This window comes from Carassius carassius, chromosome 29 (assembly GCF_963082965.1).
Source record: "Carassius carassius chromosome 29, fCarCar2.1, whole genome shotgun sequence".
Lineage (NCBI taxonomy): Eukaryota > Metazoa > Chordata > Actinopteri > Cypriniformes > Cyprinidae > Carassius > Carassius carassius.
This window is the reverse complement of record NC_081783.1, coordinates 13,821,370-13,848,739: the sequence shown is the minus strand read 5'-3', so window position 1 is coordinate 13,848,739 and position 27,370 is coordinate 13,821,370. Positions and strand designations below refer to the sequence as shown.

Genomic DNA, 27,370 nt, shown 5'->3' with positions numbered 1-27,370 from the left:
AATGCAGAGTACCCAGCCTTCTTGGAGTCTCTGGGAGGGGTGCTGGAAAGTGCTTCGACTGGGGACTCCGTCGTTTTACTGGGGGACTTCAACGCCCACGTGGGCAACGACAGTGACACCTGGAGGGGCGTGATTGGGAGGAACGGCCCCCCTGATCTGAACCCGAGCGGTGTTTAGTTATTGGACTTCTGTGCTATTTACAGCTTGTCCATAACGAACACCATGTTCAAGCATAAGGGTGTCCATCAGTACACGTGGCACCAGGACACCCTAGGCCGTAGGTCGATGATCGACTTTGTGGTCGTTTCATCCGACCTCCGGCCGTATGTCTTGGACACTCGGGTGAAGAGAGGGGCGGAGCTGTCAACCGATCACCACCTGGTGGTGAGTTGGATCCGATGGCGGGGGAGGAAGCTGGACAGACTCGGCAGACCCAAACGTACTGTGAGGGTCTGCTGGGAACGTTTGGCCGAGTCTCCTGTCAGAGAGATCTTCAACTCCCACCTCCGGCAGAGCTTCGACCGGATCCCGAGGGAGGCTGGAGATATTGAGTCCGAGTGGACCATGTTCTCCACCTCCATTGTCGAAGCGGCCGCTCGGAGCTGTGGCCGTAAGGTTTCCGGTGCCTGTCGAGGCGGCAATCCCCGAACCCGGTGGTGGACACCGGAAGTAAGGGATGCCGTCAAGCTGAAGAAGGAGTCCTATCGGGCCTGGTTGGCTTGTGGGACTCCAGAGGCAGCTGACAGGTACCGGCAGGCCAAGCGGACTACAGCCCGGGTGGTTGTGGAGGCAAAAACTCGGGCCTGGGAGGAGTTCGGTGAGGCCATGGAGAAGGACTATCGGTCAGCCTCGAAGAGATTCTGGCAAACCGTCCGGCACCTCAGGAGAGGGAAGCAGTGCCCTACCAATGCTGTTTACAGTAGAGGTGGGGAGCTGTTGACCTCAACTGGGGATGTCGTTGGACGGTGGAAGGAATACTTCGAGGATCTCCTCAATCCCGCTGTCACGTCTTCCATTGAGGAAGCAGAGGCTGAGGGCTCAGATGTGGACTCGTCCATAACCCAAGCTGAAGTCACCGAGGTAGTCAAGAAACTCCTCGGTGGCAAGGCACCGGGGGTGGATGAGATCCGCCCTGAGTACCTCAAGTCTCTGGATGTTGTGGGGCTGTCTTGGCTGACACGCCTCTGCAGCATCGTGTGGCAGTCGGGGACGGTGCCTCTGGGATGGCAGACCGGGGTGGTGGTCCCTCTTTTTAAGAAGGGGGACCGGAGGGTGTGTTCCAACTACAGGGGGATCACACTTCTCAGCCTCCCTGGGAAAGTCTATGCCAGGGTACTTGAGAGGAGAATCCGGCCGATAGTAGAACCTCGGATTCAGGAGGAACAGTGTGGTTTTCGTCCAGGCCGTGGAACACTGGACCAGCTCTATACCCTCTACAGGGTGCTGGAGGGTTCATGGGAGTATGCCCAACCAGTCCACATGTGCTTTGTGGATTTGGAGAAGGCATTCGACTGTGTCCCTCGCGGCGGCCTGTGGAGGGATCTCCGGGAGTATGGGGTCCGGGGCCCTTTGCTAAGGGCTATCCGGTCCCTGTACGAACGGAGCAGGAGCTTGGTTCGTATGGCCAGCTGTAAGTCAGACTTGTTCCCGGTGCGTGTTGGACTCCGGCAGGGCTGCCCTTTGTCGCCGGTTCTGTTCATGATTTTTATGGACAGAATTTCTAGGCGCAGCCAGGGGCCGGAGGGGGTCAGGTTTGGTGACAACACGATTTCGTCTCTGCTCTTTGCGGATGATGTTGTCGTGTTGGCCTCATCAGGCCAGGACCTTCAGCATGCACTGGGACGGTTTGCAGCCGAGTGTGAAGCGGCTGGGATGAGAATCAGCACCTCCAAATCCGAGGCCATGGTCCTCAGTCGGAAAAGGGTGGCTTGCCCACTTCAGGTTGGTGGAGAGTTCCTGCCTCAAGTGGAGGAGTTTAAGTATCTTGGGGTCTTGTTCACGAGTGAGGGAAGGATGGAACGGGAGATTGACAGACGGATCGGTGCAGCTTCTGCAGTAATGCGGTCGATGTACCGGTCTGTCGTGGTGAAGAAAGAGCTGAGCCGCAAGGCGAAGCTCTCGATTTACCGGTCAATCTACGTTCCTACTCTCACCTATGGTCATGAGCTTTGGGTCATGACCGAAAGGACAAGATCCCGGATACAGGCGGCCGAAATGTGCTTTCTCCGCAGGGTGGCTGGGCGATCCCTTAGAGATAGGGTGAGAAGCTCAGTCACCCGGGAGGAGCTCAGAGTAGAGCCGCTGCTCCTCCACATCGAGAGGGGTCAGTTGAGGTGGCTCGGGCATCTGTTCCGGATGCCTCCTGGACGCCTTCCCGGGAAGGTGTTCCGGGCACATCCCACTGGGAGGAGACCCCGGGGGAGACCTAGGACACGCTGGAGAGACTATGTCTCCCGGCTGGCCTGGGAACGCCTCGGTGTCCCCCCAGAAGAGCTGGAGGAAGTGTCTAGGGAGAGGGAAGTCTGGGGTTCTCTGCTTAGACTGCTGCCCCCGCGACCCGGCCCCGGATAAGCGGTAGAAGATGGATGGATGGACAATATTATCATGCATGGGTGGAGCGAGAGAGATACTCTTTGTTATTGTCATAACATAACTATTTGGTGTTTTAAACCACGCAGGTGCACGAGAAAGAGTCTATGGATTCACCAATGATAAAAAAATATATATATTTTCAAACATACTGATAAACTAACGTTCATATATAGTCGGAAACAACAGTAAGATCGCGCATCCTGTGAAAAATTTGTCGCATCTGCACACATTAGTTATGTCTAAATGCTCTGCAAAATCAGTCAACGGTGAAAATCAGATGTTTAATTTAAAGTCCAACAGTTTAACACTAATATAGGACATAAACAAACACGTTAAATATAAAGTATTAAACACAGGTAAGTTGATATATTTGGAGTAAAGTTGAACTGAACTGAGTCATCAGTCATACAGCGGGACTGCACGCCTCATGACGAGACCGACGCACCGCCAAAGAAACAAGAAGGAGATGCATTCTAACATAACGGTGGCATTAAACGCAGTTAGTGAGGGCTCGTTTACAATATTGCACATATATAGATCGTTCAGATTACTTGTTAAAGTGCAATGAAATTCCTTATATCTGCAGACGATGTACTTCTGTTTGTGGATGGAGACTTTGTAATGGCCAAAATGTATTTCGCATGCATCAAATTATAGTGCGGTGTGGATGAAAATAATAACAAGGCGGCAGAGCGAACTTATCATCCATAGTGGTTCTCACGTAGTCCTACGTCATCACCACATAGTGAGTGTTTTAAGTTGAGTCATCAGTCTTTAAGAAACTACGTGAGGACAACTATGGATGATAAGTTCGCTCTGCCGCCTGGTTATTATTGTGTCTTTACTTTATTTGTTAGCCAAGAAAGAGTTAATCTCTCATGTATGAGAAGTGCGCGTTGCCGTGTACCAGCCATTAAATGTGTGGAACACCAACTCCTTGTTTTCTCTCTCTTTCATTTCATGGACGAGTTATCAGTCAAAGCGTTACAACTTCTTCAGCGACTACACGCTCTAATCCTCTTTTGCGCGCATGCACTGTGTGTGTGTGTGTGTGTGTGTTTGAAAGGAACGCGGTGCTGAAGTGAAACAGCTTGGCAGTTTGATAGCCGAATTATAATATATAATAAAAATAAAAATAATAATAGTTATTATTATTATTATTATTATTATTATTATTATAATCTAATACATTAAAGGTCCCGTTCTTGGTGATCCCATGTTTTAAACTTTAGTTAGTGTGTAATGTTGTTGTTAGAGTATAAATAATATCTGTAAAATTCTAAAGCTCAAAGTTCAATGCCAAGCGAGATATTTTATTTAACTGAATTCGCCTACAAAAAACGACCCGTTTGGACTACATCCCTCTAGTTCCTGCAGTAATGACATCCCTAAAAAAGTTTTTTGACTAACCTCCGCCCACATGAATACACAAACAGGGGGGCGTGGCCTTGTTGCGCTCCGACAGAGAAGAGGAAGAGCTGCATTTGTGTTTGTCGCCATGTCGTCGAAACACTGTTATTTTAATCTCGGAGACCTATCACCTTTGTTTGGGCTTCCCAGGGAGCTGTACTTGGAGATTAATGGTTACAATTTATGTTTAACTCGGTTCCCGAAAATTATAATCCACATGTAAAACTATGTGCAGCACATTTTGCTGAGGACAGCTTGCTGAGGACAGCTTCCTCAATCTCAATCGGTTTAATGCCGGATTCGCACAAAGATTATTCCTGAAAGATGGAGCAGTTCCCTCTTTGTCTGGAGAAGGCGTTGTTTATGGACCACAAACGGTAAGTGTATTTTATTATTTAAGTTGGTGGGTTTAACGGTTTCTGTAACTTCTTACACAAAGGGCAACGCTGTTTAGCTTTGTTAACTAGATGTTAGGGCTGTGCAAAAAAATCGAATGCGATTGTCATGCGCATCTCGTCAGTAAAAACGCTCCTGTGATTATAAGTACATCTCCAGCACATGCTCCTGCCCAATTGCTTCTCAAAGCTACTCCAAAACTAGCCCAATCGTGTTTCCAGGAGGGCAGCATGCACTAAGCTGCTGTCGAATCACAACACAGGAACCGCTGGCACAATCAGAACTCATTACGTATTTCTGAAGGAGGGACTTTATAGAACAAGGAAGTCATCAGCCCTGTTTTTATGACAGTGAAAACAGCGGTTTACAGATAGGTGAATTGTGTGAAAAATTCTGTGTTTTTTTTACACGCGAAACATGAACACGTTATATTGCACACTGTAAACACAAAGCTTCAAAAAAGCATGAAAAACGGGACCTTAAATTGCAGAATGAGCCTAATATCATCTTGATTATCGACAGAGACATCTGCTTACGTCGATATCTCTGACTATCGTCGATACACGATTAGTCTATCGGCACAACCCTACTTCAGCGTCACATGATACTTCAGAAATCAATCTAATATACTGATTTGGTGCTCAAAACAACATTTTGTACACATTTTCTAAACAACTACTGCTTAATATTTTTAGGATTCTTTGAAGAATAGCAATTTCAAAGGAAAAGCATTTTATAAAATTATTTTTTTTTATATTAATGTCAATTAATTGCTTGACTAATTTCATTCATCCTTGCTGAATTCAAGTTTTTTAATAGGCCTAATAAAAAAAATTACTGACCCTAAACTTTTGAACTATTGTGTATTTTAACACATTCTAAGGAAAGTGAATTTGGTTGTAAAATGTGGTTGTCACTCCTTTAAATAAGCCATTTAGGTAAACACCCAGAAAAGGAGTGACAGCTACATTGAGCTGTAGTGCGTACGTGGCCTTAGTCACATTGGACTTGGTATGAAGCCTTTAATCTTCTGGTCTGCTGCAGTAATGGTCAAAGAATAGTGAGCAGCAGGACACATGCTGAAGGCACCAGGTGAAACAGTCCTTACTGAACACTGTTGCTTATGGACACTTAACCAAAACCGTAAGAAAGGAACTAGTCACACGGCTCAAAAAGCCACTTGGTTTGCAGCAGAGGGTTAAAATGCAGATACGTGGCTAATGCCTGATAATACCGGGGTGCCCCTGGCTTAAAGTTAATCGGAGTAGAGGACACCAAGACACTGAGTGCTGCTTAATTAGTTAAAAAGACTGTGATGTGTTTTTCCAAGAAACAGGGATGCTGTAATGAGTCTCAATGAGTGACATTTGGTCCAGCCATGTGCATTAGTTCCAAATCTGTCTTTATGTATTCTGCTCAATATGTGTGGATGAACAGGTTTAAAAAAAAGTCATCGGTATGAGTGGGTGCATGTGTGTGCATACTTAATGCATTAATAAATCCATATGAAGGATTCAAATAAGGCATCTTTTACCATCTGCATCATTCATCTAGGGTGGATTAATATTTCAGTACACGCTATATAATATGTATTCATGAAGCCACAACCTCCTCTTGAGAGGATTTAACTCCTCAATGAACAGAGAGCGTATAATATGACTATATCAGATAGTAACCACTGATTACGAGCATACACAGCTGAATTAACTAGGGTCAAAGCAGAAATGAAGATCCAGCTTCCACATCCATCCCAGTGAGAGCAAAACGACGAAATAATATTTAAGACCTAGAATCCCTCTCCTCGCTCACTCTGTTCCTTTGAAGCAGAGCTGAAACTAACTAGGACTGTCTGAGGGATGGGAGGAGGGGCGGAAAAATGAAGGATTAACAGGGTGCTCAGAAAAGAGAGAGAGAGGGAAAGACACTAGGATGGATTCATGAATGATGAAGCAGATTTCATGCACCATGTGTATGATTTGTTCATTAAAGAAAAAAAACCCACATTCTGTGTGCACACAGACAAGCACATAATCCTAACTAACTCTTCCACTCTTAGCCATTATTATGATTAATATTATCATAATTTGAACACCCCAAATTAAGTAATCACTACTTATAATAGATTTCCAATAACAAATGATTTAAATTATCAAAGCTCTGCTTTGCATGTTCATTTAATGAATATTTCAGCCAATTTGATTATGCTCTTAGTTGCCAATATGTGGGTTTACCACATTTAAATCCATCCTACATAATTATCACAAAATCAGCACATGAAAATGTCAAATAAAAAATATATTTTTTATATGTTTCAAGTTCAACACCTTTTGCTCATACAATGACAATCAGTGTGGTCCAAACCAATAACAACAAATACTTCATTGTACAGACAATATAAAATGAATATATTACTGTTTAAAAGTTTGGAATCAGTAAGTTATGTATTATTTTGTTTTTATACGTTTAGTACGCATTTTAAGTGCTGTTCGTTTGCACTCTGTATTCATCAAAAGAAACCTAAAAGAATGTGTCAGTTTCTACAAAAATATTAATAGATGTATTAAGCAAAATAACCATTTTGAACATTGATAACAACAAGACATGTTACGTGAGCACTAAATCAGAAAATCAGAATGATTTCTGAAGGATCACAAGACACTGAAAACTGGAGTAATGGCTGGTGAAAATTCAGATTTGCATCACAGGAATAAATTACATTTAAAAAAATATATTAAAATAGAAAACACTGAAAACGTTTCAAATTGCAATAATATTTCATAATATTACAGTTTTTACTGTACTTACCAAACAACGCAGATGCACAAACATTTCACAATATCGGTGATCAGCAGACCGACAGTCATTGAACTGAACTGATAAATGTTTTAAACAACATCAGAGTTTGTACTAGTTTTTTAAGTTTGTGACTCTCTGCCTGAGTTTTGTCGATAACCAGAGGCAACACAAAATTTGGCGGAGGTGGCCGCCTCATAATTCTCTATGCAGGGAAAACCCTGACAGTACAGCACAGTACAGTAGGTGGTAATGGGTAACACACCTTGCAATTGGCAGTGTTCACAGTCCTAACTGTGACTTCAACTTCTCCATTACATCACAGTTCATCATTTCATCACAGCACCAACCCATCTGTGACTAACAAAAACTTTTTTTAAATGATTTGTAAGCCATTTAGCCATCACATTTGAGACGACAAACCAATAAAGGCAGTGATCACAGTGTGTGCCCATTTCAAATACAGTGACACAGATGGCTTTCATTACTCTGAGTGTAAATTGTCAATACGCTGTGGCTATTTCAGGCCTCTCGAACGAAGAATCACTAGAGGTACTGACAGATCTAACGCATCCATCTTCAAATGTGTCAGGGTAAAAATAGCAAACCAGCAGCCTTGTGAAACACACTCTGTCTGCAGGGCACGAAGATGAGACTGTCTGACACCAACCAACTCTGCAGCCATTATCACAAATGATGAGCACACAGCCTAGGCTACATTTCAACAATCTTCATATGTTTGCATCATTATAAAAAGCAAAGTGTGTAATTTCTGCAGCTTGTCATTGCATCAATCTGGGATAGAATAATTTTTTTAAAATCTTTTATTGCAGTATTTAATACAATTTTACTTGATATTTCTTTACACAGAATCATAATTACTATTAATTTCCAATGATTTACATGATCTGATGTGCATTAACTAATATTACGCGATATATCTGACGCGCGGTTTGGTTTTCTACACACACACACACACACACTGAAGCGTGTGCAAAGCTTGCAGTGACTTTAACATCTGTCTTCACACTAAGTGAAGAAATAAATTCATGAACACCATCTCCAGAACTGCTCTGAGAGTCACTTCATGAGTATTTTATAATTTAAATTGAAGTAAAACTAACGTCATATGATATACACATATGATTTACACAGAAATATAAAAGCTATTTATGGCAACCTGGTTTAACTTGAATACATTGCAGCAGAAATGTATTACTTTTGTTCAGCAGAATGTACTACTACTACTAAAATTATTAAAACTTTCTTTTTTTTAACGAATGATCACACAACATTTCTTTCTTGTTTTAATTTTAATTGTAAATCCCCTTTGTTTGCCCAAAAAATTAAGTTTAATAGTTCAACAGTTTAAAGATACATTAATTAATGTTTTATGTCTTAATTTGATGACCGGATACACAGCACAGACTTTCTGAGGAAAAAAAAAAACATTTCATAAGGCTATTTTAAGAATAAATGTAAATAAATGAAGTTTTTTTTTATGCATTCAAATAATTAGACATGCTACAACACAGAATTTGGTAACAATAAAACACATGGTGAAAGAAAATAAAAGATTTCATAGGGCCCTTAACATGTAATGTTTGTCAAGCTTTTAATAAACCGATGTGACATTGTATCATCAGTTTGTTCAGACATCTTCATCTCTCTCTTCACAGCAGTTCAGTCAGTGTACTGTTTGAGTAAATGAATTACTCCTGGATATTGGTTTGTTTTAACTCAGAGGCAGTGTCAGCCACATTAAAAAAAGTTAACAGCTTAAATCATTTGTGGATTAATGCTTATTGGAGATGCGAACCAACGATTCAGGTCGATTTGGTGAACTGGTTCAAAAAGATCCGGTTACATCGAATGATTCGATAGCAAACCGGATATGACAAACTGCTTTGTTTTGAACTCTCTCACAACAGACACGGAAGAGAAGACAATGCTGAATAAAGTCATAGTTTTTGCTATTTTTGGACCAAAATGTATTTTCGATGCTTCAAAAAATTCTAACTGACCCTCTGATGTCACATGGACTACTTTGATGATGTTTTTCTTACCTTTCTGGACATGGACAGTATACCGTGCACACAGCTTCAATGGAGGGACTGAGAGCTCTCGGACTAAATCTAAAATATCTTAAACTGTGTTCCAAAGATAAACGGAGGTCTTACGGGTTTTACAAAACATAATTTAGATTTTTTTGATGAACTAACCCTTTAAGTACAAATACTCCAAGTTATTATGTTTGTCCCAAAAAAAGCAAATGCATCTGTAGAAGACAATACACCTTAGTCAGGCAAGTCCCATGTTTAATTTTAGTCAAAAATAAAACAAGACTGTAAGGGATAGAAATACAGTATGTTCAATGGACTGTACTGTGGTTGGACAACATGGTAATCTTTAAAAAAAAAAACAAGTTTTGAGTTTTGAGAATTGTGATCTAGGACCTTTATGTAGTTTGTAACTGTAACATTATAAAGACAAGTCTGTCTATTCCTTACGGTCTCATTTTCATCTGTGTTAAATTCAATACAGCATCTATCCTGACTAAAGGTCTATGTCCAATATTAAAGGTAAAGTGTGTAATTTATTCCATGTTAAAATTAGACATGCACAATTTACCATACAGGATATTCTTCAATATAGGGCTGCACAATTAATTGTATTTTAATCTCGATAATGATATCCACCTTTCTCGATTATTAAAAAATTGTCATGATATTGGCCAGCTCGTTATATATCCTGAAACGTGTTTTTAATTTGGCATTTGTGTTATCTTGCATTGCTAACAAGTCTTTACTAGTGTTCATGCTTGTGGTTGCCAGATGTGAAGAGCTTTAAGCCCCAAAACAGAGCTTTTCTCCTTTAAGGATACACTGTCTGCCCAGTGTTTTATTTAATTTGTGCAACCTGTGCTCAGTGATGGCAGAACAAGCGCTGATGATGATATGAAAACATACGAGTTTAGCGATCTCTCCACAGTGATATTCTGCTTACATGAAAATGTCATATAGACAATGTGTGTTTAATTTTTTCACAAGCCATTTGTACTGTTTGTGTTACCAAATGTGCCATGATCAAACTTTCACTGAGTATCAATAATGAATCTATTGTGTTTCTTCACACAATATATGTAACTTCATCTACAGCGATATCGTTGACTTGATTGCAAATAAATGCACAGACACTATTAAACTGAACAGAGATGACATAACTGAATCCAATGATGAACTGCCTTTAACTATCATTTTTGCATTATTGACACTGTTTTTTTCTAATGAATGTTGTTCAGTTGCTTTGACGCAATGTATTTTGTTTAAAGCGCTATATAAATAAAGGTGACTTTGACTTTGTTTGAGGAATAAATTCACTTTTCCTACGATTACAATACAATGGAGAATTTTTTTTTTTTACATAAATTGGAATTATTGGAATTTATATTAAGAGTTTCTAAAGTTTTTACCAGTTTTTGTGTTGAAAATGGTATGGCAATGTTAGTTTTCAGTAGGGCTGCTCCAATCACGATCGGCCGATCATTATGAGCATCTCGTCAGTAAAGCCGGTTCTCTAATCAGCGGTCAATTCCCTCAGGTGCATGATTTCACATAGAGCAGCTGTTACTACACAGAGCCGTTGTTAACTGAGAAGATGCGCAAATAAACGCTAAAAAAGGAAGTGGATTTGCCCATCTTCTCAGTTAACAACGGCTCTGTGTAACAGCTGCTCTATGTGAAATCACGCACCTGAGGGAATTTACCGCTGATTAGAGAACCGGCTTTACTGACGAGATGCGCATAACGATCGGCCGATCATGATCGGAGCAGCCCTAGTTTTCAGTGTGTATTAACGATCTTTGAGCAAATTTACGGTGGGATCTGAGTGGCTTTTTCCCATTTGGAAACAAATTGTCACTTATAAAATGTAATGTGTATACAGATGACAAAACCCTAACCAAAACCATGAGTTTTGTATTATCATAGTTGGTTAAATGAAGTCAGTGTATCATTATTAATAATAGTGATTATAATTTTAATCAAAATAATCGTGATTATCAGTTTAACCATTATCGTGCAGCCCTACTACACGCTGCTGCAACAGATGCATTTTTTTATGGTTAATGATTAATCGATTAATTGATTGTCAATTTAAGCGACGATTGAGCATGGAAATTATCGAAAATTGACATCCCTATTCCAAAGTTACATCTTTAAAAACACTAAAATACAAAATTGTAGCAAATCTCAAAATTAATATCCATGTTTCACACACCGTTCATGTTAATGTTGTGTTGCCCATGGCCGCGTGTCCACTAAAGAGTTTTTAGCAAGTTGAAAATGCCAGGTGCTCTGCAAAAAATACATGAGCACTGTGCTCCCATTTAGAACAACTGAAAAAACATGCCAGCCTTTGGGGAAAAAAACGCTTTGGTGGACACGCAGCCTTAGTCCTCTTGTAGCGTTTTAAATGAATAATTTGAGTTAAAAAAAATTGCCTTTTACTTGTGATCAAATTAAAAATAATTATAAGCTCATTAGTATTGGGGAAAGATTTTAAAATACATGTATACCTAGTTAAAACAGCATGACATAACTTTAGCTGAACTATTGGCCTGAGTGACAGCCAGGGCTTTCTGTTAGTTCGCTCAGCTGAAGATCGGGTGATTGTTCTGGAAACAGCTCCAAGAAAGCGGTCATAGCTTTGCGAAAAGCATTTGGTGTTAATAGCTACATACTTCACCTTTTTAAAAAACCTACCTTGCATAGCTAGAAAAATAAAGGAGAAAAAAAATTACAGCTGCATTGCAGATACTGGCTGGGTTGTGGGCTGGACCATAAAAAAGTTATCTGGAAAGGTCCAGCCAAATTTGTATGTTTTTTTTTTCTTCCCTGAGGTATCAAGCAGGCCTGCCCACTTCCATCATTGTGGGCTTCACTCTGTGATCTTTGCCTCCAATCTGAGAACATTGCCACCTCCGCTTACCAACCGTCACGCAGATAAGGCTGCTTTGGCAACCACCCCAGCCTGGCCTGGCTAGCGCTCTAACGTACCCAAAGCAAAGAGAAACATGGGGACTGAGGAGGAGCTGAAGACGGAGTAGGTGGTAGGGTGAAGCTGGGAGATGTTAGACAGGGTACAAGTGGATAAGGTTGACACTCTGCCAAGGTCCCGCCCTGCCCCGCCACGGGCCAGCCTGATGCACTGCAGTGTTTACAAGAAGACAACACAGTGTGCCACACACCAAGGTCAGTGGAGAAAGTAAAACCGGTGCAAGCAGCAATAAATAATGCATTTCAAAACAGGTTTCTTGCCTTCATTCAAACTGGTACAGTGTAGGTCATGGGCCTGATCGGACATGCAGGATTATTGATCGCTCAGTGCTGAGAAGTGCTTGCACTGACGAACAAGATACTTTTCAAACACTGTAAATGTAGTGGTAGGAGGCATGGCGATGTGCTCCAAAACCAAGCATAAAACCAGTCAGATGCTTTTTCCAACTGAAAAACAGCAAGATCAGAGCTGGGCTCTAGGTCGACAGAGCTGGTTAATGTCTTACTGACTGTATTTTCACAAGCACTTGTGAAAGGAGTGCAATCGGCCCTTGCTAGAGCCTCTTAAATTATTAAAGTCAAATGTATGGCCTCTATTTCATCTCCTTCAAACTATAGTGACTATGACGCATTGCAGGCTGCATTGGATGTACTCTTCCCAACCTAACATTCCTCCAGTATCAACAAGTCAATGGAACAGGGAAGTAAAATTGTTCAAATATGCTGATATTTCAATCAGTCAACACTATTTCTGGTCAGCCCTTTGACTGCAAATCAAACTCAAATACATGCAAGCAGTCTGATTCTTAACAAGGAAGGTCACTGGAAGTATGACATTTTATCCAGGATGCAGACAGACAAACATAAGAGACAGATTGAAAGTCTGATCAATATATCCATCAGACTCAGAGCAGACGCCCTTACACATCTATGCACATAAAAAAAAATTAAACAAATATATGAAAGAAAGTGTTCGCCATACCCAAATACTGCAGGTGAAGCACATCGGAGCAAGCATCTTGCTGATGCCGATTCATATTCCGTTCACTTCAGTCTTTCCCTTTCGAAGTGCGAGACCAATGTCCAGCCTCGAAAGACGGATTAAAACACGAACCAATAGCATTCGAGCGCAAACTGTGAATACACATTTCATTGGTTGGAGCTACTGAACGAACACGCCCCTCAATGAACCGTGTTTTGTATTTGAACGACACTCGAAGTTACATACAACGCGTTTTTTTTTTATAATGGATGTATTTCATATATAGCTAAATATAAATAAAATATGTTAAAATTGAGTGGAAAATATAGATGCGTTTTATTGTCATTTGTAGATATGCATAAACACTATTTCTGGAGTCAGATTTAGTAGTTTGTATGCTTGACATTTTATGCAAATGACAATAAGAGTTGCTTGTGAACACTCGGCGTTTTATAACGAGTCGTTGAGGGAATGATTCAGTGAGTTACCTCCATCGACTGATCCCACTGATCTAGAGATTATTATACAGATCATTATACAAATCAGTTCATAAACTGCAGAAAAAGTCACAAGAGATTCAAAAGCATCGAATCACCGGAATGAATCTTTTTAGTTAAGGACTCAAAAGACTCGAAACATTGAGAAGAATCAAAACTCAATCCATCACCTGTAGTTATTTAAGTCATATGAGTTATTGACATTTATTTGTAAATTATGTTTATATTACTAGGAGAACAAGGAAAATTCATGACATCAACAGAAAAAAAATGGACTTTGAAACACAGTACTGTCTAGTTACAAACGAGTCCTGGCCTACATCTTATGACAAAATAAAACACAAATAATATAACGTTACATAATATAATAATTACGCACTTCATAATTACACACACACCTACAGCTTTCACTTTTTTTCTAATAGCCTAACATTAGTTCTTTCTCAACATTAAGGAGGGGAAGATGTCAATAAAAACGTAAAGTTAAGTGAATAAATAATGAAAGCTGATGACGACCCTAATATGAAATTAACTAACGTATATGAGTAAATGTCCTATTGGACCATTATGCATCTCACCTTTACAAATAACCACATATATTATAAACATCAAATCCTGCACACGGTCTTTGAAAGCAATTGTTGAAACAACTTATTTGCAAGCTGGAATCACGCAATGAAACGCAATGCTATCTGTTTTAAGTGCTCTCGCAACAGTTGTCGAGCACAAGAAAGAAAGATTGTGCACATGACACGAAACTCTAGATAACGGATTCAGACTGCCAAAAGATCCTCGCTAAAAACGTGTCTTACCTTCAGCTCTGGTCCGGAGATCCGACATAGTTCTCTGAACGGGCGGCATCGGTCCACCTGTCAAATGAACGCATAAAACTCCGCGTCGCGTTTCTCTCTTCCCCCGTCTAGGGATTTTAAGCGCCGGTGACCGTCACCAAAGTAGCTTTCCCCAACTCCCGTGACCAGTAACCATTTATTTAGTGTTAGGATTCATGTTGTTGTTGATGAACACCGACAGTTCCGTCCTCAATAACACGCTTCAGCATCAGCGCGCTAAACTAAAAGCCGAATCTCCGCAGAAGCCAGAACGCGCACGAATCGATAAGCGGTTAAAACATTGAATGTGAGCGAGCTCCGCCGCTTCACAAATTGGACCGTACCACCTAAGAGCGCAGAGGGGGTCTAGTCGCAATATATCGCATAAGACTGATCATTCTCACTCTGAATAACATCAGTTTCTTATAGAAACAGTATCTGTGTAAGTTCTAATAAAACCAGGTCTCAAGATATACAAAGTATGATTTACACTATACTAAATAAGAACTAAACCAAAATATTTCCCCCTAATATGATCTGTGTTAAAAAGGTCTGCTGGAGATTCCCTCTCTGCAGTTACTCTTATTGTTTCGAAGGGGATTGCAGAGACAATGCCAGCCCACTATTTCTTTATTTTAGGCCCTGAAGCAATCACGACTTTGCAATTGCCTCTCATATTACAGCCGGAAAACATAATGGCTTTGGTGATATGATGACGGTTTGCTCTCAACAAGCCACATGTTGATGGACGAATTCTCCTGTTTCACGTTCTTCTTGTTCTGGCCAACTGCTGTTAGTATTAGTGATGTTATTATAATTAGACAAATGGATCAAATTAAATGAACAAAGAACAGAACTCATATAATAACAATATAAATTTTTCATAAACATTTTGCCATGTTTTCGCCTTTATTATGAAACTGCATAAAAGCCTGAATAAGGCGCACACATCCATTTTGTATATCTTTCATTGTATTGTACTAATAATATAAGATCTATGAAATTGCAAGCCACAAATAATAACACGTCTTATTTCCAAAGCTTTTTTTTCTCTCAATCTAGTGGGCATCCAGCCGCCTGCTCAGGGATTTGGGTCTATTGCTCCTGAGGTTGCCTAGCAACAGTGACAAGATGCCTGCCTCTTTGATCATGTGCGCCGCGGTTTTATCTTTGAGCACATATCAGTCTAAATAATGACTCATCCTCTCAATACACACACAGACACGCGCTCTCTCATTCACAGACAGCTACAAATAGATCAAGCTTTTTATATGAATTCTATATCAACACACATGAACGTCCAACCTTGTTCCCACCCTCCATCTGTGCTGATCAGAAGAACATTTTGTATAAACGCTGCATATAATATAGCCTATGTAAAATGTGTATTAACACTGTACATTTATATAAATTATATAAAATACATGCAAGTTCCCATTTCAAAAGTTGTCTTTTTAAATTAATATTACATCTGAAAATTAATAGGCCGCCTTTATGTACTTCCTCACATAAATGTATTGTGTGGCTTCAAAAGTCTTGGAATAGCCTATAGCATGAGTCATGGATGACCCTTATTACTTATTACGTACTTTTGTAATGCTTTTGCATCCTTTTTGAGTAAACAATGACAGGATATTCATTTTGGAGTGACATATTTCTTCAGACTAAACGGATAGTATATTGTTGTATATTTATATATATATATATATATATATATATATATATATATATATATATATATATATATACTTGTAATTCAATAAAATGAAAAAAGTACCGTTCGATTAATCAAAACATCTTGACTCATTCATATCAGCTCCATGCACAAAATTTCAATGCTTCTTGCTATAATGGAGTGACGTCTCGCTCTCCACTAAAGAGGGCCTAGAATCTTCTGTGGTCATGCAGTGGTCAGAGGGCATCTCTGTGATAAATCAGACAGCTGCTCCATCAGAACACTCAGGCAACACAAGATCTGTATTCACCTCAGGCTATGAGTGTGATCTATGCTTATTGACAGATTAGACTTACTGCATGTGGTTTGGACCATGAAATATTCAAGAGTGCCCATGCATGTATTTATAAATAGCATGTTTAATCCTTTCTCTTGAAAACAAGAATATAGGTTTGAATAGTGACATCCATATGAGTTCAAAATTGACAGGACTAGAATAAAATAAAAGGTTGTGCTTCAGACTAAAGACTGAGCCAGAAAGGGTCATGAAGAGTATCAACAGCAACACCTGTCAGTCAACAGTCGGATGGCACCATCTGTCCTGGGCAGCGCTGGCAGTCTATCAACTGATATGATCAGAAAGGCCCCTTAGAATTGATGGATCTACTAACAATAGCTGAGAATTCTGGGATACTAAAGCATGGGTAAAAAAAAACAAACAGTGGGCTTAGCAGATATTGACTGTGGAATCTAGTTAAAGCATAGACACCCTACATGTTTAATTTGCTCATAAACTCTGTTTTTCTGAACATATAATACACAGGTAAATGTATGGGCCCTAAAGATTGTCTGGATAAAATAAATTATATATATATATATATATATATATATATATATATATATGTTTTTTGGTATAGATTAATGTTTTTAGGTTAATTCAGATATGTTAAATAATATTTTTGACTTAATTTAGATGCTATGTAGTATTGAATCATTCAAGCATCATATTAACTAAATCAGTTTATTAGACTATATAAATGGATGTTTCATTTTATGTGAGATTACATGATTTTAAATGCATTTTTACAAAGCGTTATGGATTTATTTATGTGCAAAAACGTTTTATGATAAAAGTGCACTTTTAAACGAGTAAACAACTTGTTCTGTAGATTGGTGCAATTCATTGCTCAGTAAGAGCAGACTCTGCCCCCTGCTGGAGTACGACTATCAGTGAGGCCATCGCATTTTGAATTGCCTGAGAACACTTTTTCAATTACACAAGCAATATTTACCACTTCTTTATCAGTCATACAATTCTCCATAATCCTCTTATAAAGTGACGAGCCACAGGTAATGAATTCCACAGTTAAGCTCTGAAGTTAATTTATTTAGTTCATTGAACCATATGTATAAATCACCTGAAATATTCAATTTAATCATGGGATTTAAACCAAATTAATTCCTTAAATCACTGTAAACAACATGGAATTATATTAATCTGCATTGTTCTTTATATGATGGGATGGTTGAGTCAATCATCTCCACGACACATGATGATCCCTGACTTAATATTTATAAATCATGCTTAAATATGTTTTCTTGGAGATTATTGTTCTCTAAAATGCTTGGTTTGATGGTGATGACAGCAGTGCCAAAACAGAGATAATTATTAAACCTGAATTTAATAAATTGTACACATTAACAGACCATTAAATTACCAATTAACCGACAATTAAAAAAAAAATATTATTATTATTATTATTTAATTATTATTATTTTTTTTATTTAACATTTTTAGAATTTCCTTAATTTTAACACTTAAATATTGTAGAGGAACATTTTATAAAAGGTAAAAACTTAAAATGAACTTTTCCACACTCTCAAACAATTAAAGATACACATAATAATAATAATAATAATAATAATAATAATAATAATAATAATAATACATTAAATAAAAGCAGGTTTTCTTTGAAATCATTCTAGAAAAAAGGTCCCCTAATTGAAGATTCTACCATAAACAAGACACCTTACCAAAAACCAAAAAATTATTTTGTCAAGTATTTGTTCTGATGTCAGTCTATCAAATAATCTTATGTCAAACCTGAATGCTAACCAAAACCAACCTGACTGGTTGATTTGCATTGTTCCAGGAACATTAAGAATAGACACGATCAGCCTTGAGCTCTGATCACGGACACTGACAAACACAAGTTCTGACGTGCCATCATTTAGTGAAAGACCTGCAAACTGACACTGATTTTACAGAGAAGCAGGGGTGTGATTTTAAAACCCTGCACTGGAAACGATAGAGACACATTATATTTATGAGGGTGGATTTAAATTATAACTGGCAGAGCTGCTTTAGATGAGCTCTCCAGGTCATGGTTCACCATAGTCTTGTGATTTTGAGGAAATTGAAAAAGCCCTGGAATTAAATAGACTGGTATATTAACATGTGGCAGGAAACGGATGATTTGTTGAACTTCAAAGTGAGATAGTCCAATATTCATCAGGCTCCAGCAAATCACTGGATGCATATGCAGGCAGTGACTCACTGCTGAGTCTTTGTGTTAAACCGTTTGGTTCTTCTCATGATATACTGTTTGAAATGCAAAGAGCATCTGATGTGACTGTGTGTGTAACTCAGATAACTCCTTTAAAGAGAAGAACTGACAGATCAACATGAAAAATGATAGGGTAAAAGATGCCTTTTTTGTTTGTCTATTTGCCAAAATTTTGTAATGAAATGTTGTTATTTTGTGTAGTGATGCTTCAGAAAGAATATAGCATTAAAATCTGTAATCAGCACTTAAGGTCCATGAGTGCAGTTTTCTTTCCTGTGTTGTTGTATTTCATGATGATAGAGAAAGTTTGGGTTTGATGTTTCGTCTTTGAAGTAGCCTACATCTCCCCTAATTTAGTCAGTTGCACACACACACACACAACACACACACACACACACACACACACACACACACACACACACACACACACACACACACACACACACACACACACACACACACACACACACACACACACACACACACACACACTACTATTTAAAAGTCTGGGGTCAGTAAAGAGTTTTTTAAAAGAATACTTTTATTTAGCATTAAATCAATTAAAAGTGACAGCATTTCAATTTCAAGTATTTCTGAAGGATCTTGTGACACCAAAGACTGGAGTAATGATGCTGAAAAATCAGCTGTGCCATTGCAAGAATAAATTAAATTATAAAATGTATTAAAACAGAAAACATTTATTTTAAATTGTAATAATAGTTCTTAATATTTTTACTGTATTATAAAATAGATACAACCTTGGTGAGAATAAGAGACTTCTAACAATCTAACACATAAAAACATTTTAAAAAAGCTAAATCTTTTAAATATATCTTTCATTTTTGTTTTCTGTAAAAATGCTAACTTAAAACACCCTTTCTCTAGTACAGACTGTGCAGATAAAAAGTGACAATATGCCTATAAATGGCTCTATTTCAGTTAATGTATAATGTATTCCATTTCCATCTACTGTAATGCAAGATGTCAGTATTGGCCATTTGAGCTCGCTAGCATGCCATAGGTTTCGGTCCACTTCTGCAGTGCCATTGTAGTAACAGAGCAGCTGTAGTTCTACCTGCAGCTCCACTGGAGGGCAGATGGGTGCAAATACCAGCCAATGACAGAAGAGCTCCACTTCCCCTCATGCTCAAGCACAGCAGGTGAATGCATGCAGACCTAGCTGCAATCTTCTAAGTGGCTTGAAACTGCAGTGCAGTAAGAAGTTCTAAGATGCATTGAATAGAAAAAGTCTCTCCATCTTACTGACAAGCAATCATACAAGATTTACCAGAACTTCTAGCTGCTCTACAGGGCAAACCAATGTCCCTCTCAAAATCATATGCATGTAAAATACTGTCTCAGCTAACAAATGTTGAAGGGGAGTTATTTACTAACCCTGCTGTATGACTTTTGGTGTATTAATTGTCCATACAATGAAATCCATATTTTAATCTTTTTTTTTTTTTTTTTTTTTTTTTTACCTAAGAACTTAATTTACAAACTTTCTGTCTATGAGTCAAGGCTATTCACAGAAAAAAAGAGAAAAATATATGGCATGATGAATTATTAAACAGAATATCAGTTTCTTCATGGTTGGTTTTCTCAGTAACCATGGCAAGGCCACATGCATTATTAAGATGCACAGGAACACTGGTGGTGAAGCTGATGGTAACTCGCAGATCAACCTATTTCCGGGTCTGTACATTGTGGGAATCATGGAGCAAAACCAGGGCTAAGTATTTCCATCCACCAATGAAACTGAGGGATTAAAATCACCTTTTCTTTGAGGACCATGTAAGCTGACGCAATGGAGGAGGCTTTGTTGACACCCGAGGATGGAAAAAGGCAGAAGAGGGTGAGATTCCGGGTTGCTTCTGGGAACAGCGGACGGGTTTTGAAAGAAATGTTTAAGCATGAAGGGCCGTCGGATTCCCTGGATTCAGACTGCACCAGTAGCTCCGAGGCGGACCGGGCCAGCACTCCATCCACTAGCGAGGAGACGAACGGACACCTGTGTGGATTCTTGGGGTCGGAGTTGGATGACAGTGGAAGTGAGCCTGATGACATGATTATGTTTGCAGGAGGAAGAGACAAAGTGTTGAGTACCAAACGAGTGAATATCCTCAGCAAAAATGGGACGGTTCGGGGAGTCAAGCACAAAGTTAGTGCTGGCCAAATACTCTTTGATAACTTGGATAAAAACAATGGGGTAAGTCTCTGAGGGTCAGTTTTTCCATCTAAAATCTTGACAGTGGATGTCAGTGCACATTAGCTTTTATTAAAATAAATATTATCAGACTTTATTTAATATTGACAGCTGCTTGGAAGCTTTGTGTCCTTAGTCTGAGCCTCTTTCCCTCAACCACTATTGGTTACAGAACATGTTCTCTTCTCTCAGGCTTTGGCCAGACAAACGAGCTGTCCCGCTGAGCAAGATCACTGTACGATTAAAGATTAATGATGCATTCCTTTAAGTGTTTTGGCTAAGCTAATCATCTTAATGTACAGTATGCTCAGGACCTCTGCTTTGTTCTTGAGCACTGAAGAAGTTGCTGACATCTTTTGTCTGATATCAGAAGTAATTCTATAGCTTTTTTAACAGAGGGTAAATGGGGGATTAGATGGACCAATAAAAACTACTACATAAGGTCATTGTTTAAATAAAGGAATACACGACATCTATCAAACAACTACCCATTTTTGTTAATTTTTGCTTATGTAGCCATTAAGTAGGCCTAGTGAAAATATTATTTTTTTTATGTTCTCTGAACGTTTAAAAAGTCAATAATAATAATAATAATAATAAATGTTTTAAAGGGTTAGTTCACCCAAAGTTAATTCCTCACATTTATGCTATTATTCCAAACCCTTAAGACCTTTGTTCATCTTTGAAGCAAGTTAAGATATTTTTGATGAAATCCAAGAGCTTTCTGACCCTGAGCAATGCAACTGAAATGTTCTTAGGCCCAGAAACGTAGTTAAAATAGTCCATGTGACATCAGTGGTTCAACCCTAATTTTACGAAGCTACAAGAATGCTTTTTGTGCGCAAAGAAAAAAAAAAGTATTTGTGTGCTTTATTCATCAATTCTTCTCCTCCTTGTCCTGTTCTTCGTCATTACTAAGAGTACCATGATACATGTTCGTGCTGCTGCTGACTTAGAACAAGCATGTGCTGTGACTTGTTTACAAGCAGAGGAAAGCACGCACATGTGTTGTGGTACGTTACTCTCGATAATGGCAGAGGACGGAATGAGGAGCAGAAGAACTGTTGAATAAAGTCGTTATTTTTTTTTTCTTTGCACACAAAAAGTATTCTCATAGCTTCGTAAAATTACAGTTGAACCACTGATGTCACATGGACTATTTTAACGATGTCCTTATGTTTCTGGGTCTGGAAACATTTCAGTTGTGTTGCTGACTATGGGAGGGTCAGAAAGCTCTCGGATTTCCTCAAAAAATCTTAGGGGTCTTAGGGGTTTGGAACAACATGAGGGCGAGTTATTCATGACAGAATTGTCTTTTTTGGGTAAACTAACCCTCTTTTCGATCTTGATTATAAAAAATGTAAAGGAATATACAATTTTATTATTTTGAAAAAATTATGGGAATGTTACTGATGAATGTTCTGAAACAAGTAGTAACATTGAAACATCATTAGACAAACATCCAAATGAAAGGTTCACGTTACATGAATGATGATAAATATTTTTTTTTTTGCTGACATTTAGAGAACATTATAAAAGACCAGAACAAATGTTCTATTAACGTTACTGGAAGAATGTGAGTTTATAACTTTTAGAGAATTTTGACAGAACGTTCTGTCAGTGTAATCATCATAACCTGTTAGCAGTGCAGCTGCAAAATTGTCAGTTCTGAGAACAGTTAATTTGTATTATTTTTTTTTTGAGATGGCACTTTTGATATTTTGCTATCTTATAAATCAACGACATCTGTTTTTTCTGCTCCCACAACACTGTACTTTATGGCCTAACAGGAAAACCCATCACCATCTTTGTCAGTATGTTTCACTATGTCAATATAGCAAGTATATAAACTTTTTATGAGCTGCTATTTGATGTCAGATAAGGACGGTGAGAATCATTAGTCTGACAATAAGTGCACAATAATTGCATTACATCTAATTTATTGGCACTTTATACTTTAATCTTAACAGCTGACTCTACTAATGCTACAGTATTTGCACTAGGCTTGCAGTTGAGTTCTTATTGAAATTTGTGGATTAGTACAAATTTCTTCAACTAGAAACATTTAGAAGTTGCTTATAATACCACATCAACCAAACCAAATGCTACAGTTGCATTAGAAAGTCCATCCTCTAGTCTCACTTCAAAATGTGTGAAGGTTGAGTCTATTTTTGCATTCTGCTAAGAAAAACACCTTGGTACTTCATGAGAGCTGTTCTTCTAAGAACGGATGCTGAAGGTCAATCTCAAAATCAATAGATGCTGCCTGCTGCCTCATGTCACCTGCAAAAGCTGCTGCAAACCTTGTTCAGATTTAAAAAGCATAAAATGCATGTATTATGCTTTTCAATTACAGTTAAAACCATACTTTTTAAATGAAGTATATTAAACTGATTTGTTCTTATTTCTAAAGGTTTTGTTGCAAGGTGAGAAGTGTCATCAGTGAAAGAGAGCCCCTCTCATCTATGTTTTTTCTTTGGCCCTCTCAGCCAGAATTGGCTCTAGAGTTCAGGCGAATTGTAATCTACACCACCAGTTTTCGAGTGGTCAGGACTACATTTGAGCGATGCGAGCTGGTCCGAAAGATCTTTCAGAACCACAGGGTGAAGTTCATAGAGAAGAACATTGCTTTGGACAGTGAATATGGGAAGGAACTGGAGAGACGCTGTAAGCGAGTGGGTGAACCTCCCTCACTGCCTGTGGTCTTCATTGATGGACACTACCTAGGGGTCAGTATTCACACTCATGCTCCACATCTGTTTCAAAATTCATACCATTATTCTAATGCTTGAACTCTTAATAATGATTTGCGTATGTTTTGCACATTCAGGGTGCAGAGAAAATACTCGCAATGAATGAATTAGGGGAGCTTCAGGATCTCCTCACCAAAATAGAGGTAAATATTGATATTTTACACTAAAATAAAGGTTTCATAAGGGGCTTTTTGCAGCGATGCCAAAGAAGAACCATATTTTTTTCTTAGTGTGAAGAACATTTTAATAAGAAGAACCCTTTTCCATTAAAATACATTTTTGTGCATTGAAAAGGTTCAATAGATTTTTAAGTTTCTTCATGAACTAAAAATGTCAATAAAGAATATAATTTTTTTGTAGTGTAGTATAAACCAAAAGTCTACATAAAAAGATATATTTTTATTTCCAATTGCTCAAGTAAAGTCAAATCAAATCTGGTTTATTATCATAGTTTATTCTGTAAAACAAAACAGAACCATTTGTGACAAGAAAGGTTTATTATTACAGTTCATTATAGCTTTTTACACATACACATGCATTATTTATCAGTGATTAATATTATTTACATTACATGTATGCATTTGGCAGGCACAATTTGCTATACAGTGGTTTCTCAAATATAATGAATGTCAATAATTTCAACATAATCTTGAGGCAAATTTGTAACTACGCTACATTTTCAAAAACTCATATGAATTTATGCAATCTCATACCATTTAGGAGTGGACCTTCATGCTTACTTTTTCCTAAAAATTGTTTTTCGTATGATTGACATTGAATAGGTTCATAAGAAATCTCCACTATGTAAAATAGTTACATCTTCCTGTCAAATTGGGTCCCCTCAATGATTGCAAATGATTTCAAAATAAAAGTACTAATAATAGCAAGCTCAAAATATTATTGTGCATTTACATAACCAGTGTGCCGAACATCCCAAAATGATCGATAAAGTCAAGCTTGCATTTGTCTTATTTTATTAAATAAATAAAGCATCACTCAGATTGAATCTCCAAGAGAATGTGTACATGGGTCAGGTATTTCATTCAAATGCACTCACATTCTTGTCTCTGTTTCTTTGTCTGATGGTAGAGGGTTCAGCACTCCGACACATGCCAGACGTGTGGGGGATATGCCTTTGTCCCGTGCCCTATGTGCCATGGCAGCAAAATGTCTGTGTTTCGCAACTGCTTCACTGACTCCTTCAAAGCCCTGAAGTGCACAGCGTGCAACGAGAATGGTCTCCAGCCCTGCTCCAGCTGTTCTCACTAAGGTCCTCTTCAAGTGCCTTCAAACCCCTTCCCAGCAAAACCTCCATCCCCATAAGCCATGTATAAAACAAGAGACGCAGAAAGAACTGCTATTTGTGAATAAACAGTTTTTTTTTTAGAAAATTCAGTTACATGTCTACAGATGTAGTTTTTATATTTGCTATCTGATGATGATTAATTATCACAGCATGAAGCTTTTTTTTTTGTCACATCCCAACAGATGTCTGACATTACCTAATTGGTATGGACACTGTCTGTCACTGTAAATAAATATAGCAATTAGCCTAGGTAAATTAACTAGTAGTTCAGAGAGACATATCATCTTTCTGAACCCTATGATGCCAGCATGAGACAAAATTCAAAGCATTACCTGGTAAACATCAAAACAGGTGACCTACCAAGAAGAAGAAGAAGAAAAAAAGGACAAAACCCCAAACAAGTTTATATTTTTAATAATAACAATACCTAATACCTGATAATACATTAAATAACTAAATAAATATTAGTTAAATTTTTTTTCCAGACGGTTAAGCATGTAGTTACGTACATTATATTAAATTATTCACACTTTTGCAGGAATCAAATTGCTTGACACTGAAAGAAGATGACCTAATGTCTGTAAATGAATTATATCGCTTTTCAGTTCAGTTGCAGGGTTGATTAAACAAAGCATCAAATCTGTTAATACTTAAAATAAGTGTAAATCAAGTGCATTGCAATAGTACAGAACCATCACATAAATATACTTAAGGTCGACAGAAATCCTTCACAAACAGCCGGGCTGATATGGAAGTGTGTCTCTGTGCTTTCATAGCCCTGTACAATGCTGCTTGATTCTGGGTCTACAAGGCAGCATTGTAAAGAGGCTCAAAGCTCAGAGTAAATCATCTGTGCATGATGTCTACTGAGGGCACATAATAACACCACTGGCTGTCTCTCAAAATCTAGCGAGCAGCAGCATTTTTGGACATCATTGTAAGATGCCTCATAATGCTGTCTAGGTAAGCAGCTCGTTGGGTTTTCAGGAAGCAGCCAGTGTCCCATTAAGGTTAGATAAAGGACAATATTGAAAGGAAAATTAACAGATAAATATAGTGTAATGCTACCATTATTGCTGAATTAATAGAGCTGGAGTACGTGCCAAAAAGACAAGGCATGTAGCACCGCATATTGGTGTATTAGCTATGACAAACATCAATAACGATAGGAAATTCACACGAATATCAAATATCGACAGTCGATAAACAATCCAAACGGGCTAGCATGCATATGTGACGGTTAAACTCCAGCAATAAATCAATACTAATACAACATTTAGGTATTTTAGATAACATCTGATATTAAATATCTGATATATTGTAAACAAAACCCAAATGTAGGCTATCGTTTGTTTGACTTTTTACAAACAAAAACGAATTTTAAAAAATCGCGCGATGTATAAAATCGATAGATTTAACGTTAAATGAAGCTTCGCAGAATCAGTGATTTATTTTTATATATAAGCATCTTAACGACAATATCTATTTCTTTACATTCTATCGAGTAAATATTAGTCATCAGATTCAAAGAAAAGAAAAAATAACACACACTTTACCTTCACAGAGAGATCAAACCCTCCGTCGTGGACAGAAATCTGATGTTCAGCCGCAGCGTCTCTACCTTTCTTCATGATCACCATCACAGATGCGGTGTCTCAAACCCTAGTGTGCTTCCTACCTAGACAGCGTTTTGGGTCGCGTAAGGCGCAACCGAGTCAAATGCTCACAACGCGCTAAGTGCTAACACATGTTGTCTAGGTAGGCTGCTCACTAGAATTTGAGACACAACCTATATACATGTCCCTGCTGCTGTAGATGCATCCTGTACACCGCAAACTGAAATAACGGCTGCCATTGACCATACAGAATAATATATAATGCTGCATATTAGAGGTCGAAATCTATATGGTTCTATTATTTTGAGAACCCCTTTTATATTTGTAGGTTGCAGCTCAAATGTCCAGAAATACATCTAATCAACATGAAAGGCTAAGATTACTGTTAAGTGAATGTCAATGACATTGACATATTTTGAAGAGCGATGTTAAATAAGAGCCTTCATAAGAAATATATGACAGGCTGCTTTTATTTGACCAAAAATACTGTAAAAAAATATTTTTTTTAAATATTATAACAATTTAAAATAACTTAATAATAATTCAATAGTTGCATTTAAACTTATTCAAATGTTTTGTAACATTCTAAACGTTTGATTAATGCATCATTTGTGGAATAGAAGCATGAATTCCTTTAAAAATAGAAAAGAAAAAAAATCTTAATAAAACAGTAAAAAAGACAAATATTCA

The 27,370-nt window shown here is 38.2% G+C and overlaps 2 protein-coding genes and 1 long non-coding RNA gene across 8 annotated transcripts in view; 1 reads left to right on the top strand and 2 right to left on the bottom strand.

The window, feature by feature from the left end:
• The window catches only part of LOC132109663 (phospholipid-transporting ATPase IA-like), a 143,981-nt gene extending 129,108 nt beyond the window's left edge, over positions 1-14,873 (bottom strand). For 3 of the 5 annotated variants that reach the window (XM_059515925.1, XM_059515927.1, XM_059515928.1), the window contains exon 1: positions 13,231-13,330. In XM_059515925.1, the coding sequence (XP_059371908.1) occupies positions 13,231-13,285 (55 nt within the window). In that variant the 5' untranslated portion in view covers positions 13,286-13,330. Of the gene's footprint in view, positions 1-13,230; positions 13,331-14,539 lie in introns of those variants that run through there. The other 2 variants (XM_059515926.1, XM_059515924.1) reach the window with 2 other exon arrangements.
• A 5,726-nt stretch (positions 14,874-20,599) lies between these two features.
• grxcr1a (glutaredoxin and cysteine rich domain containing 1 a) lies at positions 20,600-25,137 on the top strand. The gene is made up of 4 exons (XM_059515922.1): positions 20,600-21,008; positions 23,495-23,734; positions 23,836-23,901; positions 24,848-25,137. Exons 1-4 carry the CDS (start codon positions 20,607-20,609, stop codon positions 25,025-25,027), a joined length of 888 nt encoding a protein of 295 aa, XP_059371905.1. The 5' UTR covers positions 20,600-20,606; the 3' UTR covers positions 25,028-25,137.
• Positions 24,237-26,736, bottom strand: LOC132109662 (uncharacterized). 2 transcript variants are annotated; one of them, XR_009424534.1, is made up of 3 exons: positions 26,621-26,736; positions 25,397-25,420; positions 24,237-25,112 (listed from the first exon to the last, which is right to left on the bottom strand). It is a non-coding gene; the product is annotated as an uncharacterized LOC132109662 (long non-coding RNA). The 2 variants fall into 2 exon arrangements; XR_009424535.1 differs by having other exon boundaries at positions 24,237-25,067.
• Positions 26,737-27,370: the final 634 nt, after the last annotated feature.